Source organism: Mirounga leonina, unplaced genomic scaffold (assembly GCF_011800145.1).
Source record: "Mirounga leonina isolate KUSES-001 unplaced genomic scaffold, KU_Mleo_1.0 Mir_176, whole genome shotgun sequence".
NCBI classification, from domain to species: Eukaryota; Metazoa; Chordata; class Mammalia; order Carnivora; family Phocidae; genus Mirounga; species Mirounga leonina.
In genome coordinates this window covers 28,824,096-28,844,732 of record NW_023270454.1, presented here as the reverse complement: position 1 = coordinate 28,844,732, position 20,637 = coordinate 28,824,096, and the positions used below count along the sequence as shown (strand labels likewise).

General features: G+C 33.6%; 1 protein-coding gene across 3 annotated transcripts in view; it reads left to right on the top strand.

Moving 5' to 3' along the window:
* Positions 1 to 20,637, top strand: part of GRIA2 (glutamate ionotropic receptor AMPA type subunit 2) — a 139,610-nt gene that overhangs the window by 73,485 nt on the left and 45,488 nt on the right. For all 3 annotated transcript variants that reach the window (XM_035023200.1, XM_035023199.1, XM_035023201.1), the window contains exons 4-6: positions 6,934 to 7,130; positions 10,478 to 10,531; positions 15,663 to 15,824. In XM_035023200.1, the coding sequence (XP_034879091.1) occupies positions 6,934 to 7,130; positions 10,478 to 10,531; positions 15,663 to 15,824 (413 nt within the window). The remainder of the gene's footprint in view (positions 1 to 6,933; positions 7,131 to 10,477; positions 10,532 to 15,662; positions 15,825 to 20,637) is intronic.

Here is a 20,637-nt window from a genome sequence, read left to right as displayed (position 1 = left end):
TCGTGTATGAGTTCTAGCAGTTTTCTGGTGCAGTCTTTTTGGTTTTCTATACATAGTATCTGTCATCTGCAAATAGTGAAAGTTTTACTTTTTCCTTACCAATTTGGTATTTCTTTTTGTTGTCTGATTCCTGTGACCAGGACTCCAGTACAATGTTGAGTGAAAGTAGTGAGAGTGGACATGCGTGTCTTGTTCCTGACCTTAGGGGAAAATGTTTCAGTTTTTCCCCATTAAGGATAATGTTAGTATGGATTTTTCATAGATGGACTTTATTATATTGTGGTATGTTCTCTCTAAACCTACTTTGTTCAGGGTTTTTATCATGTCTGGATGTTGTACTTTGTCAAATGTTTTTTCTGCATATATTGAATTGTCCAAATGGTTCTTATCCTTTCTTTTATTGATGTGATGTATTATATTGATCGATTTGTGAATTTTGAGTCACCCTTGCAACTCAGGAATAAATCCCACTTGATTGTGGTGAATTTTTTTTAATGTATTAATGAATTAAGTTTGGTAGTATTTTACTGAGAATATTCATCAGGAATATCATCCTGTAGTTCTCCTTTTTAGTGGTGTCTTTATCTGGTTCTGGTATCAAGGTAATTCTGGCCTCATAGAATGAATTTGGAAGTTTTCCTTCCTTTTCTATTTTTTGAATAGTTTCAGAAGACTAAGTACTAACTCTTCTTTAAATGTCTGGTATCCTGTGAAGCCATGTGGTCCTGGACTTTCATTTGTTGGGAGTTTCTTGGTTACTGACTCAATTTCTTTGCTGGTTATTGGTCTGTTCAAATTTTCTATTTCTTTCTGTTTCCTTTTGGTAGTTTATATGTTTCTAGGAATTTATGCATTTCTTCTAGGTTGTCCAAAGTGTTGGCATACAGTTTTTTTTTCAATTTTTAATAATCTTTACTTTTCTGAGAGTCTATAATTAAACATACTGTTTTTTTTTTTTTAAGATTTTATTTATTATCCATTTGAGAGAGAAACAGAGAGAGTGAGAGAGCACACAAGCCAGGGAGAGGGGCAGAGGGAGAGGGAGAAGTAGGCTCCCCCACTGAGCAGGGAGCCTGACCCAGGGCTCAATCCCAGGACCCCAGGGATCATGACCTGAGCCAAAGGCAGACGTTTAACCAATTGAGCCACCCAGGCATCCCTATATTGTTAAATTTCAATTTATAAATACACTAATTGATGTTCTTTGAGCAGCATGGCCAAAGCTTGAAAATGGCTCACTAACATTCTGCCCCAAATATGAGCCGGATGAAAAAAAAATTAAAATGTTCTATGCTTTTTTATTGCACTGCTCCTAACTAAGACTGCCATTTAAACTCTTCTTCCTTCCCACCGTCCATCAAAATGCTGAGCAACAAGTCCAGGAGTCCATGTTCCAATTATAAACAAGGGAGGACATAGACTCATCTTGGTCTTCGTAGAGTTCATCTTCTTCTATTTCAAGTTTACCCATGAACGGAGTGCTGAAAATGTTCATTTGGTGACTGTGATGTTTTAGGACCACATCTTCTCTTTATCCAAGCCATATTGCAGCAGCCTGCCACTCCTTGATGACCCAGTGCTCTTCCTAAAAGCATATTATTACTTCATAGACAGTAGGTAGATAGATCTTCAATATATTTGGAACTATAGAGTAATGGACTTACCTATGTTAATGCATTAAATATAGTTTTATGTATTAAATTTGAACCACAACATTAATCAAAATGTGTTTCTTATTTATTGGTTCAATGTCAATAAGGTAAGACAACACATTTCTATAGACAGTAAGTAAAACCAGAACTAATGCTTTATAACTTTATGTCTTGATTTTAATTTTGAACCACACTATTTGTTCCCTGAAGGGAAGGCACTTTGATTCCAGTTCCAAGAACAAATCATGAATAGAATAAAAATACTTCCAAATTATAAATTTCTTTTCAGATGTTCCTGAGAAAGTCAATAAGGGAAATATATGTTAATCTAATCTGCCTAGGCATGCTGCCATGATTTAGTGATCATAAATATTAATTTCTGTGCCTAAAAGATGAATAAGGGCAGTGAATTTTAAATGAAACTAAGAAAATATTTTTGAAAAGAAAGAAGTGGTCTAAATGAAATATACCTCTTTGCAGTAATCATTTTTAATTCCACCCACTAATATACAAACTAAAACACTTAAACTTTACCTGTCTTTAGGCTGATGGCATTTCTATAAGTCTCTCACAGTGTTATTAACACTAACTCAAGATGAAACTGTGAAGTACTGATGGTAATACTTTGGGAGAGTTTTAAGTGATTGTCAGCTCACAAATAAGTTATACAACTATAACTAGCCTTGCAAAAGTTAGGTACTTGAAGTGGTAATGTAATCCAACAAAACATAGTCTAGCTGTTCTTTATTTTAGCCAAAAGCCTGAGAATTTTTAGAGCTTAGAACTTAATTTTAGATCTTGTAATATTCTTGAGTTACTTTAGAATGTATTTTAAATATATGGATTAGGAGGAATCGTTAATTTTCTGTTTCTTTTTTTTTTCCTATTTGTAGATGAACAACTGCATATCTCAAGCTTTCTTTGTTCTGAGTAATTCAGTAATAAGAAATCAGTCTCTGTTATAATTCAAATATCCTGATATAGTATAGATACTACAGTAGAATAATTACCACTTACTAATAACTTGAAGTATACCAATATTTATAAAGAATTTCCACTGTCCATACAAGTTTATAGTCTGATTAAGGGATGGAGGTATTTATGAAGATACTTTTATGCCCGTTTGTGTGGAAGGGAAAGAGTAATTATCTCAAGTAATATTTTTCCCCTAATTAGAATGTGGTACCAAGAGACCAAGAACATGAATTTGTGTTAGGTTTGAAGAGGTTAATTTCACCTCAATAGTTGTAACATGTATTTTCAGTGATTTTTAAAATGATCTGCTAATTTTAAAGTAACCAAAATTAATACAAAACTCTTAGTTGTGAGGAAAACACAAAGCAAGTTAAGATACTAAGAGGTCTGTTACTATTAACCGAAAAAAAGAAAACAAATCTAAGAATATGGATTACTAAGCTTGGGACAGCAATCTCTTTAATCATGAGTCAGACTATATTATGGATTGTGAGTTACTTCTGGCTGTCCCTAGGAGATGATTTAATATTATTCATTGTCTTCTGATGGCACTAAATTAATCAAGTCTGATATTGTACCACTTGAACTATTTAGTTTCTTAATGGATGTAATGTTTCTAGGCTTCATAGGTTACAAAACATTAATTCTGAGAGTTTTAATAATAGAAAATCCACACCAACTGTGAGTTATTTTTGACACATAGAATGAATTAGTTGAAAACTCAACCACTTCTTTAAATGCATTCTTATAAATTTAATATATCATCTCCATATTCTTTGATAAGATGAACTGACAATAAATGTTAGGTATAGAAATATCACTTGATGGGGCGCCTGGGTGGCTCAGTTGGTTAAGCCACTGCCTTCGGCTCAGGTCATGATCCTGGAGTCCCTGGATCGAGTCCCGCATCGGCCTCTCTGCTCAGCGGGGAGCCTGCTTCTCCCTCTGACCCTCCCCCCTCTCATGCTCTCTCTCTCTATCTCAATCTCTCTCTCAAATAAATAAAAATCTTTAAAAAAAAAAGAAATATCACTTGATGAAACCCATTTACAAATCATTATTTATATTTAAAATTTCTTGTAATATATGTTGAGAGATGGAATAGAATATCAAGAACATCACCACTTGAAATTTTAGTATGTGGTAAACTTCATGATTAAATAAAAACAAAAATAATTTCGGCCTAGAAGAAATGAATCCCAGTGCTATATGACAATATGGGGATAACATATGGAAGATCATTCATGGATATAATGTTTTTAAGGAGGTAACAAGGAAGAGTTAGTTGCATAAAGATTAGAATGTGGAAAAGTAGGACCTAGATAGTGAAAGAGGTTTAGAAAATTAGCTTTTTTTTCCTACTCAGGAAAGAAGACTGGATAGATTTAATAATTGTTTTCAAGCACTTTGGCAACTGTTGAATTGATCATGATGGCCAGCTGTATGTTCTATCTTCACTGATGATGAAAAACAGGAAAAGTGTTTGAATTATATCATGGAAAGATTTACTTATACCTAATGGAAAGCATAGGTGATCCATGATGTTTTTAAAAGAAATTTTATCATTAATAGAATTTTTTTTTTACAATGAAATATGGTCTCTCTCCTTTTTTCTAAGGATTTTATTTATTTATTTGATAGAGAGAGACGAAGCGAGAGAGGGAACATGGGCAAGGGGAGTGGGAGAGGGAGAAGCAGGCTCCCCACAGAGCAGAGGACCTGAAACGGGGCTCGATCCCAGGACCCTGGGATCATGACCTGAGCCGAAGGCAGACGCTTAACGACTGAGCCAGCCAGACACCCCTGAAATGTGGTCTCTTGTTTAAATTTTCTCTTGAGAAATTCTTGTGTAGCCCATGTTTTTGTTACATGACTGGAGAGAGGAAACAATTATTGTTTTGCCAAAAAAACAAATTTCACTTTAAGTTCAATTTATGGTTCAACTTCCCAATTTGAAATAAAAATAAATTATTGTCAATTTTCATAATGAAATATTTTAAATAAAATATAGAATAGTATGAAGACCCCCAAAGACTCTTAACTCAGCTTTGTTAATGACCAATATGCAAGGAATCCTGTAATTATCTATATCCCTTTGTCCCTCACATTTATTTTGAAACAAATACCTGCCATCATGTCATTTCATCTGTACATATTTCAGTTTGTGTTGTGAAAGAGTACTCTTGTTTTCAACATAACCACAATATCATTATCATATGCAGGCAGATTAATAGTAATTCAATAATGTCATCATCCATTTTTTCCCCACAGTTTATTTGAATCAAGATAAAAATGAGGTCCCTATCTCCCAATTGGTTAATATATCTCTTAAGTCTTTAATAACATATGTAGAGTTTCAATTTGATGATTTCAACACTGTGGTATTTAGCATATTACTCTGCTACATATTCCTTATAAATTGGTAGCTAGATCTAGAAGCTTCGCAAGATTCATGTTCACTTTTTTGGCAGGAATACTCCATAGGTGATGTTAAATATTCCTATTTAGAGACATGTAACTTCTGGTCATCTCTCTTTCTGTGTTTTTAGCAGCAGTTAATGATTGTTACCTTGATTCATTAATTCACTAGGTGTTACAGGATGGTTGTAATTCTAAATCTATATTCCTTCATTGTTTGTTAGATGGAATCTTTCCAAAAAGGAAAAGCTGTCTTAATTAGTTATCCTGAGTATAGTTCATATAGGAAGGGCAGGAAAATGCTTGTTTGTTTTCCTTTATTTACCAATTTCAAAATAATAACTCAGCTCCTAGTATCTTCAAAGGCAACCAGATATTTATATATATTTAAATATCACTGATTCAGTTTCTTTTCTGGTTATCAGTCTGTTCAAGTTTTCTATTTCTTGCTGTTTCAATTTTGGCAGTTTATATTGTTAGATATTAATAAGAATTCATGGATTTAAAATGTTATATATTTTAAGTCTTTTGCAGTTATTATTCTGATTGATATCCAAATTGCCTCATCTTTACTTAAAATGATTTTCATCACATTGGCTCCTGAGTCTTTTGACATAAGGCTGATAGTTTTGGAGAGCTTCCTTGCATTTTGTATAACAAGACATTCTAGGCTAATCTTATATACGCTTGGCCAGTATTGAATCAATCCAATTTTTAATAATGGTTTTCCAGCTTCGCTAGTTTTTTTTTTTAGAAGCACGTATTTTTGCCATAGTAAATAGATTGAAATAAAGTGTAGCACATTAATAAAATTTATAGAGCAGTGTGATCACATTAGGTAAATCCCACATTTTATAGGCAAAAAGAAATCAGCATTCTTCTGAGAAAGATGTAGTACTTTCTGGAATCAAGAAGATGATGTGATGAGTCCTGAATTCTTTTTGGAGCCCAGATTTTGTGTTGTTCATTAAGTTATTAATAGAAATGAAGAATTTAGGTTGGCTGTGAAGAATTGAAGTGATATGGAAGACAAGTTTATGTACTGCTTTTCCAAGTGCTAAACTGCAGATTTAACTTAAGGTAATAAATTCCCCAATTGTTTCCCTTCTCAATCCTACATATGAGGTAATGTATTTTTATTAAAAAGAGAAAGAAATTTTCTAAGTTGTATGATGCTATAAGCAAAGTTACTGATAAATAGTAAATGGGTCTTACATTTGGAAAGTTAAGTAAATGTAACAAATCTGAGCTAGAAAACTAACTGTTACCATCTGGGTTAATAGATGAACATTTTAATCTCTATGGGATCAGTCCCGATAACAAAAATATGATGTGACAGAGGCTGAGGAAAAACAACTGCCGACTGAAAGACAATAGGAGGAAAGATAATAGCCCCATTGAGATTATTGGCTTGTATGCTCACAGAGACTTATGTACATTTGTCTCCCTGAAAATGTTTGCAACCTCTTGAGGATGTTAATATGAAATGATAGACTGTCATATGTAAAGAAACAGTCTTTCCCATTCTGTAAGAGAAAGAAATGTGTGTAATGTCTTTGGATCTCACTTTAACCAAAGGTATCACAGACATTACTCTTCAGTAATATCCGAAAGAAGACAGCTGAGAGAGCTGAAAGAAGGGGAGACTATTTTCTCCCAAACCATGGTTCTTTCCGTCAGAACAACAGCATATAGATAAAAGTTTTTGATGTGAAGCGGAAATAATCGATGTTGATAAAGATCATCATTGTAGCTTTTTAGAGGAGTCAACATCCCCTCAGTTGCACAAAAATATCAGCCTTAAAAATATATTTGCTGTCAATTTCACAACGTAATTCTGAGTTATTCAAGTATTTTTATCAGTCATCATTTTTCTTTGCCTTCCTAGGCTTATCAACACTGCAAGCTGTGCTGGATTCTGCTGCTGAAAAGAAATGGCAAGTGACTGCTATCAATGTGGGAAACATTAACAATGACAAGAAAGATGAGACATACCGATCACTTTTTCAAGATCTGGAGTTAAAAAAGGAACGTCGTGTAATCCTAGACTGTGAACGGGATAAAGTAAACGACATCGTAGACCAGGTTGGCTACTCTGTTTTCTAATGGCACCAAGTATAGAATGTGCATGCAGTGTCAGCATTTGCAGTATTTGTGTGAGGTGCTGAACCGCAGTTCTTCCTTTATGGTTTATGTAGGATGCAGCAAAGATCATCAATTAAATTATCTCTGGCTTTGGTTAGCAATAGCAGATGGTCTTCAATCATGCTGACACATCATATTAATCATTAACTATATTAAATATGTAACTATTGAGTCTTCTGTTTTATATGGTAAGCATTGCCCTAAACTTCAATATTTTTAGTTGGAAATTTAAAATTTAACTTGTTGAACTTTTTAGAGATAAGGGAATAGCCACCAATTAAGTGAAAATAAGGCTGGGGTTCTAAGGGAAATGTGAGTAGTTCCTGGCAAAACATGGAGAACGTCAAACATTAGAGCACGGTATGGAACATTAAGCCTATATTGTCTGAATGCATCTGAGTCTTCAGAGAAAGCCTGTATGTAGGAGAGACATAGTCTGTGTTTGATGTTTGAGAAGCTTACTGGACATAAGGATGTTTTATCTGTGCTTACCATACCACCTTGATTCCACTTAAGGTCTTTTAGGTTAGGACAGCCATTCAGTAATATCCTAATGATAAAAATAAGATCCACTATATTATATACATAGGTTAAGTGACCAGGGATGTTGGTGAAGCAGCATCATGATTTAATGAGTTAAGATCTGCTTCACTGGGTATCTGCTTCTTTTCCCAACTGATAAATGTGTGTGTGTGTGTGTGTAATGGCTGCTAGTTCCTTGGGATAATATAGGACTGGAAGAAAAATATGCAGCTAAGTATGCATTTCTAGGTCTTTCTAGGCTTTGCGGAGACAATTAATTCACTAATTTGTATAACACAAAGCATTTTGCAAACATGAATGTTGATGCAGCTTTAATTGATATGTAATAATACAGGCCCTAAGACATACAAAATGGATCTTGCATAAAATATTAAATAACTGGATAAAACTAACTTGTTATGAGAAAGAGCTAAATGTTATTTGCCAGAGTGGTGAACATTTCCGTGGAAAAATCTTGATTCCTGTCTCAGGAGATGAAGTTAAGGTTGTTTTTAACCTGAAGGTCTCGTGTTCAAATGTGAACCTCAACAACTCATTTGAATTTCATAGGAGAGTCTCATTAAAACTGAATTTTAGTAATAGTTATTAGTCTTTTTGTAAAGAATTTATGTATTCATGGATCATCATAACAGATGATATATATATATATATATATATAAATGAAGAGAACAGGATGTTATGGAAAAAATTTAGATTAGGAGATCATGGAAGATCTTTAAGGAAGAGAGTTTACCACGCAAAAAGTGGGCTTGAAGTACATTTCAAGAAAAGGAAACACTATTTACTTATTCATCTATCAGTACTTATAAGAGAACAGAGGTGATGAAACTTTATTGTTATAATAGCTTAAAGTTAGAAAGAGAATCAATCTTTGTTGATTATGAGTATTTTATCATTCAACAAATCCTTGGAGTTACTTATTTCTGATTGTGATTGGGTGGGAAAAAGGACTCAGCCATCAGAAACATTTAGAAATCAATATAAATTTAGTATTGTTAGTGCAATGTTAATGATTATTATAAAGCAAAAATGTGATAGTATGGTCAACATGAATTCCTATGTAGAGGCAGAGCTAGTAAATTTTCATATCCCCTCCCTTTCTTTCAGTGAACGCTAAACTCAACTATTGCTAGCACCATTTATATGATTTTGTTGTTGTTGTTGTTGTTTGTTTGTTTTTAATTCCCAGAAGGAGGACATACATGATTCAGAAAGTAGAATGAACAGTAAGCAGAATCAACAGATGTCAGTAGAAGTATGAGGGACATAATCAACTCAATTCAAGTGATGCTAATTAATATATTTTTCATGCAGAAGGACATCTTTTCTTCACAATTTTCCTTTCAATACAGAGGGTTCATTTTCTTGGAAACAGCGATTTAGTTGTATTACATAAAAATAGGTTAGAAAATGATATAAGCCCTAACTCTCTTCTAAATAGCTATCACTTAACATCAAAGGGGCATTTGATGGAATCTTTCCTAGGATTTTTGCCCTTGTTGTTTAACTAAATGCATTGCTTTGGAGTACCTGACTTTGTCTGGGATAAGGGAAGGTCAGGGAAGTCTTCTCCCAGGAGGTAACATTGGGCTGAGATTCCTTGTGCCTGAAGCATTAATAAGACAAATGATATGGTGGTGGAGAGAGCTTTCCAAGCAGAGGAAATAGAATATGTGAAGTCCTGAGGTAATGGAAGGAAGCCTTTTCATGCACAAAAATACTTAAAAAGAGGGCTGATGAGACTCTAGTATAGAGAATGGAAAAAGAGGGTCTGGAGAAGCTTGCAAGATGATTGGACTTTGTAGCATAAATTAAGGATTTTGATTATTATGCTACAAGCAATGGGAAGCCATCAAAACTGTCATCAGGGAAATGGTTTGAAATTTGGTCTGGGTAAATGAGGCTAATGGTTTGAAATTTTGTCTGCAGCCCTGCCATTTCATGCTTTCTATTGGTGTGGCAGTTCTATTAAACATAAAAATTATATTTGAATATCTAAGTACTAGGACTATAGTGAGGTCATTTCACCAATGTCTACTCTCTTGAATTGCTATAGATCAGTGAAAAGTCACATCGATTCAGTAATGCCCCAAACTGTCGTGAGCATTACCAAGACGACCATATTTATCTTGCCATTGAGTTTTGACTTAGATTTGTGGAGAAAGATTAGCTTCTCTGATGTTTTGCTGCCTCAAACTGGAAATAAAAATGTTCATTTGAACTAAATTGCAAACATTTCAAGACTCTTAAGATGGGAATATTATTTTATAGATTCATATAAGAATTATATGCCTATTAATATTTTTAAAAATTTATGTTCTACTATAAGTTTGAGTGTCGATGTGTGAATATAAAATCTCAGGTGTTGGTTTCAGCTGTCTAATGTTTTAGAAAAATAGCTTTTGTAGGAATAAAATTGTGACTTATTATGGATTCAATATTCTTTTCATTTTACATTTCTTAAAATCTTGTGACCTTATTTTCACTGTTGACTAAACTGAAGTAATTATTTGTTCAGTTATTGACTTCTTGAAAGATAGCATTTATAAAGCACTAAAATGTATTGTTACTTTTTTCTGAGAGAAATAGTCTCTGGATTTGATAATTGTATTTTGTCAAGTAGGACTCATCATAGAATATCAGAAAATAAAATTCCACTTTTTTCCTCAATTGGGTCATAACATCAATAATTTTAATTTATATTATTTGCATGTATTAAATAATTGTTTCTTTATCTTTGTTAGGTTATTACCATTGGAAAACATGTTAAAGGTTACCATTATATCATTGCAAATCTGGTAAGTGAATTAATTGATATTTATAATTTTAATAGAGTTACTTATAAAATAGTTTTGAATGACCAGCATTTATCAGTGTTATTTTTAAAAACATATCTTGATTATATTGATCAATTAGAAGTGATAATATTTTTCTGAGTTTGTGTTTTAGACTCACTTCCCACTTTACATTTTCTAATCAATTTCCTATTATAAGTGATGTAAGCAATATTTGACAAACTTTATAAATTGTCTTAGAAGGCATATTTAATTATGGAAAAGTTTTCAAAAATATATAAAGTTTAGTTGTTCAAATTTCCTCTTGTTTCTCACTATCACAGTGTTTTATAATTTTTCCCTCTGTGCATTCCTTTAAAGTTTTTAGTAAATATAGTATCTGAAATAAATGCACATCTGGGAGAATACATCAGTGAAAAATTAAAGCTGCAAATGTCAAGAATATTAATATATTATTATTTATTTCTGATTTTCTATTTAATATGTAAGCAACACAATGAAATTAAATCCATGTACCTGATCACTTTTTCATTGGGATTTCTGTCAAATTACGATTATACTGAATATCCAACTGGTTAGTTGTATCTCCCTCTCTTAAGTATAATCAGAGCCAATTTAGAATTATTGTTAGATATTTTTTTCAAAATAGTTTTCAGATCAGTAGTAAAATGACCTTAAGCCTTTACCGTTGCAAAAGTTTATGTTCTTTGAGGAAGTATGATCTTACTGGACTGAGAAAACTGCCCTCCCCAAACTCAGGAAGATAATAAGAAAAGGAAGGAAAAAATGAGAACTTATTCTAAATAGCATAATAGGACTCTGAAAAGGTTTCATATTTACCCAAATGTAGAATTCTTTCTTTATTTTTTTTTTCTTTTGTTTGTTTGTTTATTTAGAAAGAGAGAGGGAGAGAGAAAGAGGGAACGAGGCTAAGGGCAGAGGGAGAGGGAGAGGGAGAGAGAGAATTCCAAGCAGGCTCTATGCTCAGCATCATGGAGCCCTACTCGGGGCTTGAGGTCTTGACCCTGAGATCATGACCTGAGCCGAACCAAGAGTCAGCAGCTTAACCCACTGAGCCCAGGCACCCCTGTAGATTTGTTTCTGTAGGTGGTTTCTGAAATATTAGATTGTTATATCAGAAGACATTCTTTCTAGTAATGATGGAAAAAAAAAAAAGAACTTTACAACTGATAGATACTGTTTTCACTAGAAGGTGGCACCAGTGATTTAGAATATTAAATCTCAAACCTGCATGTTATTAGTAGAAGTTGATTGTTCAGATAAAACTTCTGTTTACCAATGAAATTGCTAACTACTATAAAATTCATTAGAATTTATCCATTAATATGATATTATAGATCCTAAATGACCCCCTACCAGAGAAGCAAGGGTTAAAATAGATGAAGCTCTGTATTCACTCTCTTCAGAGCCACATTCTGTGCAAAGAACAGCCTGGACAGTCAGTCCCCTGTGTGAATTGTGCCATTTGATGAACAACACAGAGCCACATTGAAAGCCGTGATCTTTAAAAATGTCCAGATGGAGAAGATTATATTGGAACATTGAGAAATAATGACAGAAGGTGGCTCATCAATTTGAGAGTTGATATCTGATGCTATGAAAAGGAAAGAAATGTACGGATGACCAAAGTAAAAAAATAAATAAAAAAATAGAAAACAAGAGCCTGCTGCTGTCATACTTCTAGGGAGGAACATACCTAGTATTTTATCTGAATTCAAATTCTGCTTTTCCATTTCTGAATACTTGGTATCTTCACCATATGGAACTTCTAGTGAATCAGTAAGTTCAAAGAATCTGAGGAGTGCTGCACTTTCTGAGAACTTAGAGCTTGAAAATTTCACTGACATTTAAAATTGAAGAATGCCATTCAGAGTTGAAGAGCTTTCATCTTCCAAACTCTTGGTTTGAGATGTCCCCCTTCCCCTGTCCAGGGTCTAATGAGTGTTAAAGGAGGTGGCTATAAAAGGTAGAAAAGTCCTTAGATACCATTATTGATGAATTTCCTCAGGAATTGGTAATGCTTGATTAGGCTCCCAAAACACAGATTGTGATTAAGTTCCTGATATAGCATTTAAAAGGATAATTTTTACATAAAGTGATGAAGAAGTGGTCATGAAGGGATCCAGTTCTCATTTCTTCAACCCGTAGATATGGACAGAAAGTACTGCAATCCATCGCCACCTGCCTACCTTACAGTGAAGCACATTTGTCAAGGAGCCTACCCCATGCACATGGAAATTCCAAGAAATGTTTTAGTGTCTAAGTGTTAAATAGCCAAAGAGAATCAGGCATTTGAGAAAAGTCTGGTCCATGAAGGATGTAATACAAAACAAACAAATAAATAAATGAATAAATAAAATAAACAGAAACAGGGCAGGCAGAAAACACAATAAAAATGTTTAAAATTGTAATGAATATCTGCAGAGAAAGAGAAGAAAATTAACTATCCATAAAGAAGGGGGAATAATGAAGAGGGAGGAATTGGAGGGGGAGACGAAACATGAGAGACTATGGACTCTGAGAAACAAACTGAGGGTTCTAGAGGGGAGGGCATTGGGGGGATGGGTTAGCCTGGTGATGGGTATTAAAGAGGGCACGTACTGAATGGAGCACTGGGTCTTATACGCAAACAATGAATCATGGAACACTACATCAAAAATTAATGATGTAATGTATGGTGATTAACATAACATAATAAAATTAAATTAAATTAAAAAAAGAGAGAAAGTATGTTATGAAAAAAAAAAAAACTCAGGGAATAAGAAAGACCTATGGGAATTTTTTTTTTTTTCTAAAATAACAAGTAAAATTATATGACTTTGATGATAAGGTTAAGAAAAATCTTCCAGAGTATATAACAAAATGACAATACAATATGAAGTGGTGTGTGCAGGGAATTTGTGAGGAACTTAGATGTTTAATCTAAGAGTTACAATATCTTAATACTAGGCATTCTAGAAAGACAGAATAGTGAAGACAGGGGAAAGAGACTATCAAAGAGCATTCAGAAAAATTCCCAGTACTCAATGACACAAATATGCCCACTGAGTACACAAAACAATGAAAGAAGAGAGACTTCTTTCACGTTTCAAAGAAAATGTCGTCATGAAATTTCAGAGATCAATAGAAGATCTTAAAAGTTTCGGACAGATGGGAGGTGGAGGCAGAGAGGAGTATGAAGCAGGTCACATAAAAAAGTAATTAGAAATAATGACATTGTATTTTTCAATAGGAACAATAAAAGTCAGATTATGAGAGTCTCAACCTAAAATTTGGTACCCAGCCAAAATAATCAAGTGTCAGAGCAAAATGAAGATATCTTGAGACATTCAGTGTCTCAAGAAATTTACCTCCAATGTGTCTGAGGAAAGTATTGAGGGCTCTGGAAGAAGAAGGGAGTAAAACATGAGAGAATAGTGATCCAGGAAGTGGGCGAACAAGTCGGAAACATGGTGAATGGACACTCCAGAGGAACAGTTGCAGAGGAGATGGAAAGAGGCACCAATTCAGAAGGTCTCCTGTCAATTAAATATTCAGAAAAAAGAGAAACAGATTACTTGATGTATTTGATATTACTTAAAAAAATTTACTTATATAAACATGAAAAGTTCTCATGGAGCAACTAGAGAAAAATAAGGATAGGTATATAGAAAACTATAGTAGTGAAAAAAATGAAGCAATTATTAACGCCAGACCTGGGTGGTTCAGTTGGTTAAGTGCCCAACTCTTGATTTCCACTCAGGTCATGATCTCGGGGTTCTGAGATCGAGCCTTGCCTCTGTGCTGAACTTGGAGCCTGCTTAAGATTCTCTCTCTCTCTGCCTCTCCCCCTCAACTTGTGCTCTCTCTCTCTTAAAAAAAAAAAAAAAAAAAAAAAAAAAAAACCGAAAGAAGGAAAATGCAGTCCTACCACATTATTTGACTTTGTTCTGAATAATAGAATTATAAATACGAAAACCATGAACATGGAAATGAGTGAACAGGTAAATGTGAATGAATTATATACTCATCTGACATAAGCAGAAACTCAATAAAAAAATATCTAAAATGGATAAATTAAGAAAGAATAGTGAAAAGGTGTCATACAGAAATATGGAGGTAAATATATGAAAAACAAAAATTACTGAAATTTATTGCTTTGAAGCAGCTTAACTGGAGCAGGGGTGGGGCAGAGCAGAAAAGCTGTGACTTTTGTTCTATATATTCTTGCACTATTTGCATTATTTTAATGAAAAGAAAAACCAAAATAATGAGCTAATAACAAAGTAATTATCCTTCTTCACACAAATAGTATTAAAATATGTTTTTTAATATCAATAACAAAGAAAAGATTCTCCTGTATTTTGGATTCAGGGATGTTTTCAATCCTATGCAGAATAATAAGGAGTAAATGTATAAGGTAAAAATATTTATAATTGTGATTTATTAAAATTGTGATTTCATCTTTGAGAGAATGTACTCTCAAATTGAGATAGAATTTATGACAGCACAATATTTGAAATCAATGGAAGCACCACATGATAGTTTTACTAATGACTGAATTCATTCTAATAATGCAAGTGATTGATTTTTAAACTTTCATATATGTTATAAAAAATTAAGTTGCATACTTAATATGAAATTATTTGACTGTTCTCAGATAATGACTAGGCATTTAGTACTTTCCATTCTCCTTTTAAAGATGTTTTATCACCTGAGAGAATGAACAATTTAAATAGGAATAACTTGCTTACCATTTTGTAGCTCTTGGGAACTAGCTTTATGTTACTGAGTATCTCTAACTCTATGGTAGTGCTCTGTTGTAGATTGAATAAATAAAACCAGTACATATATATATATATATATACTTATAACAGTATTTCTCAATAAAATAGAGAGCTTTTATGTGAGTACAATCAATAAAAAATCATTGATTAAAGATCCACTGTGATGCCAAGATGGCAGTAGGTACTGGTTCAGAATATTGGCTGTAAATACACAAACATTTACTCTAGGCTTTTTATCGCTCTTGTGTTCTCTGACATTTGTAAAACCACAATGTATAGAGTTATTTGGTAAATGTTAAGTTCTCTTTGATTCTCAGGAAAGCCTGACATACGTTTTCTATGTCTAGGGATTTACTGATGGAGACCTATTAAAAATTCAGTTTGGAGGCGCAAATGTCTCTGGATTTCAAATAGTGGACTATGATGATTCCCTGGTATCCAAATTTATAGAAAGATGGTCAACACTGGAAGAAAAAGAATACCCTGGAGCACACACAACTACAATTAAGGTATATCTCTATCTACTAATATGTACATTTACATCCGTGTCTATATATCTGTATCTTTATCTATCCATATCTAACTGCTGACAAGTAGCCTGTTCTCTGGGACACTCTAGGAAGAAGATAAAAATCTTAATTTGTTTTAGTAACTAAAAACAATAAATGCTTTATGCAATCAAACAAGGAATCTTTGAATTCTAAATGCAGTGCACTATTCTGATATGAGCAATGCCCGGACTCATCTTTTATTCTCCATGGGTTTGGACTTCCCTTGTTTATTCAACATATTTTATTATTCATACACCTACATGCATATATTTACCACTAAATATTAAATGTTTCTGCTGTTGATAAGAAGGGCTTTTTCCCTTCTGTTGGTCACCTTATTGACAGCAGAGATAAGAGTGGATCATAGAGTGAGTGGAATGAGAGGATCACATTCTTTATTAAACTAGACTTACAAAAAGTAAGAGCAAAAATTGCAAAGCATTTCAAATGCAGAGTGATTTCGTTTGTTTATTTGTGTATTATCAAGCAGATTGTGTATGAACCTGTCAGGGATAGTGTTATTTCAGTTGCTCTCCCTGTTTATACATCAGGCAGAGGTTTTGTCATTGTTGTTTTCTGCACCTAATGGAACAAAAAAAAAAGATATGGTTGTTTGGCTTTAAATTTGTGTCTGACTGTGAGACTGGCCCTAGGTAAGGATTAAAAGCATTGAATTCTCTACTTTTGGGTATGTAAATGGATCCTGTTAATTTTAAGTTAAATTCATGAAAGCATCTCATAGAATGTTAAAGAATAGCCCAGAGTTCATTTTTTCTCAAAACTAGGTGACTTCTTGTTTGGTGACCTTGACTGATACTCAACATGTACATGGTTTATAACAGTACTGTGGGCTTGTAGGGGTACCTTCAGGTAGCAAAGCTGATGAGAAGACAAATGGACATCTAGTCTTTTCATTGGTGTCAGGGTGTGTCTCCACCTGCTGCTCTCATTCTGTGGAATTTCAGGGTTCCATCCAATCCAAGGTGGTGCCTTTTAAGCTTTCTGATGAAGATTGCATGTGGCATTCATTACCAAATAGAACTAACATGTTCCTTTTGAATACTCGATTAGTCATCATGTTCCTACCATTGCTGTCTACTGTAAGAAGAATGAGAGCAAAATGAGATGACTATTTTCTCATGGAAATCATATCATTATTGAAGTGCATGGTCATGTAACAAAATGCAAGGCAAATTTGGGGTATGAGAGATCTAGCAATGCATTCTGTTAACATTTTCACCAAAACCTAGCTCTAGATTTCACTCTGTTGGGAGCTTGCTCCCTTCCTGCTGTAGTACTTAAAAAACAAAAACAAAAACAAAAACAAAAAAAAGAATCTCATTTTGATAATCCCCAGTCGAATGGAGAAGACTAACATGTCAATTAGCAAACGTAACAGAGAATGATGCATGTAAAATATGCCAGCTCCCCAGCATATGATTAGGACAGTATGGAGGAAGGGATGTTAAGGAGGACTCTCCAGAGGTGGGGCATCTAGGCAGGGCTTTGCACGTGGTTGAGCAGGAGAAAAAGTATGGGAGGGTGCTGGGAAAAGAGCCTGTACACAGACTCAAAGTGATACAAGAGCATGACAGAGTCAGGGAACTGTAGTTTTCCTTCTGTTTTTGTTGTTGTTGTTGTTGTTTGTTTGTTTTGTTTTGTTTTGTTTTGATTTCTCCGCTGTAAAAATTTAAAATATTTGGGTTGGATGGGAGATGAACATTTTATGGGAGTTACCAAGAGATAAGGCTCTTCAAATGTCAACAGATATAAAAGATAGGAATTACAGGACAGGGCTTTCACGATTTTTGTTTGTTCCATGGGCAGAAGAAAGGAAGAAAAACTAGTTGGGGGACGATATAGTATTTTCTAATATAAACAAGTAGCATATCTTTGATATATGATCCGTTTAAGGAAGGAAAGCAAGAATATTTCCTAATGAGATTATTTCTTTCTCTGTTGTCTTTGGGTCATTGACTGTACCAGGTACATTGCCTGATAATTTAAATCACGTTTTATTATCACCACAATAAAAACTTACAGGCATAAAAATCTGTAAAAACGCAATTCATTACATGAAATTCTCTGCATGGTTAGGCTTTGGAAATAATATAAATTATTTCAAGTTGTAGGAATATTAAATAAATGATTGTTTTAAAGTTTTGTCTCCTCCAAAAGTTAACAAAGCTTCCATAGTTTCTTAATTAAAATCATTCTTATTCAATAAATACAAGTAAAATATAAATGTTTCAATGTTTCACATATTTTAATAACCACAAAATATAAATTACAAATGTTAAATTTATTCATTCTTATACTCTGTACAAAAAATAACTCTAGAGTCGTGGTACTGAGATTTTAAATCTGACTCACCAATTTGCTAATTTCAGGCAACATTCATTCTTTATTCATTTATCAATCCATTTATCCATTCAATACATATTTATTGAGTTTTTACTCTGCAAGCTGGCACTGTTCTAAATGTCAGAGAAATGACAAAGTTCTAGTCTGAGAGCATTAAGGAACTACCAGAAGAAAGTGATTATCATGGTTTTGATACAGGAAGATTACTGGCTACCCCCTCTTTTGCAACATTGTCTGCTGACAATAGATTGTAGGGTGTACATCTGATGGCAGGTGAGCTTTTAGGAAGATCACAAACAATCCAGGCAGCCGATGCAACTGATCAAGGTTGTTTGAACTGTGGTGATGGCACCAGGGTGGAGGGAAATCAATGGATTTGCTATAATTGCCAATTATTTCAGATTTCTTTATTTGTAAACAAAAAAATTATTGCAGAAATCATAGCCATTCATTATATAGTAATATAAATTCAGTTGAAAGGTATCTGTGGGTTAAAAACAAGATTCAGAAAGGCAGTCTGCCTCCTGACCCCAATCTACTACAGTGCTTTACACACAGTACACACACAGTAGATATTGGTTGAAATGAAAAAATATAAAGAAACCCTTTGAAAATAACAAATCACTGAGAAAGAAAAAAAAGTAATTATCATTGCTATGAAATTTGGTTAAAATTTCTGTGCTGACATTTGTTTTGTCCTCTTATTCAGTCCTGGCAGAAAAGTAGTGTTATTTTACCTGATGAACTGTAGGATGACTTTAGTCATCAGACCTGAACCATCATGGCACCTAGATTTAAATGGGACAGTTAAAGTGACCATTTTACCTTCCTTAAAAAATGTTTCAAAAGTGACAGATAATAAAGATGATTTGCCACTCTCTCAAAAATAATTTACAGATATTTCTTTTTTTTTCTTTTTTTTCTTTTTTTTATTCTGTTAATCCCCATACATTACCTCATTAGTTTTTGATGTAGTGTTCCATGATTCATTGTTTGCATGTAACACCCAGTGCTCCATGCAGTACGTGCCCTCTTTAATACTCATCACCAGGCTAATTCTAACTAGCAATGAATGAGAGTTCCTGTTGCTCCATTGATGTTGAGTTTCTGTGAAGATATTGTGACTTTATGCAGTGAAGTTTCAAAGGGCATATATTCAACAAACTTAAACAGCTTTATCACAGACACCTCTTTTGCAGAGGGTAGACTGCAATTAAATTTGAAATTAAGACAAGTGAATAAACAAGTTTATAATGTATTTCCAATACTGTTTTTTTTTTTTTAATGGCTCTAGTTGATTCTTGGTCATTGCCCAAAATCTAGAAAGAGAGGAAGAAAGAAAGAAAGAAAGAAAGAAAGAAAGAAAAGAAAGAAAGAAGAAAGAAAAGAAAAGAAAGAAAGAAGGAAGGAAGGAAAGAGACTTTCTAAAAGTTTTTCTTATAGGTTTACTTATTTTTCCTAGAGCTCGTCTTTTTTGATCATTTTGATAATATGATAAAATGTAGAAATTGAGAATTATATCGTAAAATTCTCTAGGGAAATATCATCAGCGTACAATAATTTCAATCAAATAAGTGATGCCATTTAAAAAATGAGTATATAAAATTTGTCAGGCCATAAAACTTTTAACAACCCAAAGTATGTTACACAGAACATTATTTTTATGAAAAGTAATTGGCATTAAGAAATTTTTAAAATGGTAATTTGTTTGGACAATGAATGTTCTTCAGACAAAGCTAAACTGGAATTGTTACTCAAGATTTCTTAGGGCCTTTAATAAGCCAATGTGAGAATCAGTTTCTGAATTTATTCATTCACGGACTCTTTTGTAGATTAGGATAGTGGTTTTCAAAACAGCAAAAAAAAAAAAAGCTAGTTTTATACCAGGATAGACAGTAATAAAAGGAAAAAAGAAAGCAAAAATGCTGGTCAATAACTTGTATTTTGGGGCATACTTTATAAGTCACCTGGCTTCTCATTTCCTGTAACTGTGCTCATTTGATGTGGTGTTTGCCAAACAAGGGGACCCATTGTCCCAGTGTGCGTGGTATTGAGGAGTTGCCTGGGACTGGAGACTTGCTGCCTAAAACAGGGATAGTACCTGGCAAACCAAGACGGTTGGTCACCGTCATTGCTCCAGAATCACAGAGATCTGGATTCAAACTCCACCTTAATTTTTTTTGTGACCCTGGGCAAAATATAACCTGTTAACTTGGAATCTTCATCTATAAAACTGGAGTAAAAATATTTGTTGCATAGAATTTTTAAAAAGGACTTACGAGGAAACCACCCAGCTCAGGTTTGACTTGGTCAACATGAGTTCTTTTTTCCTCACCAGCTTTTCCAGTAATACTATGACATAGAAGAGGCTTTGCTTTACTTATTTCATTGGTAAGAAACCTTGGGC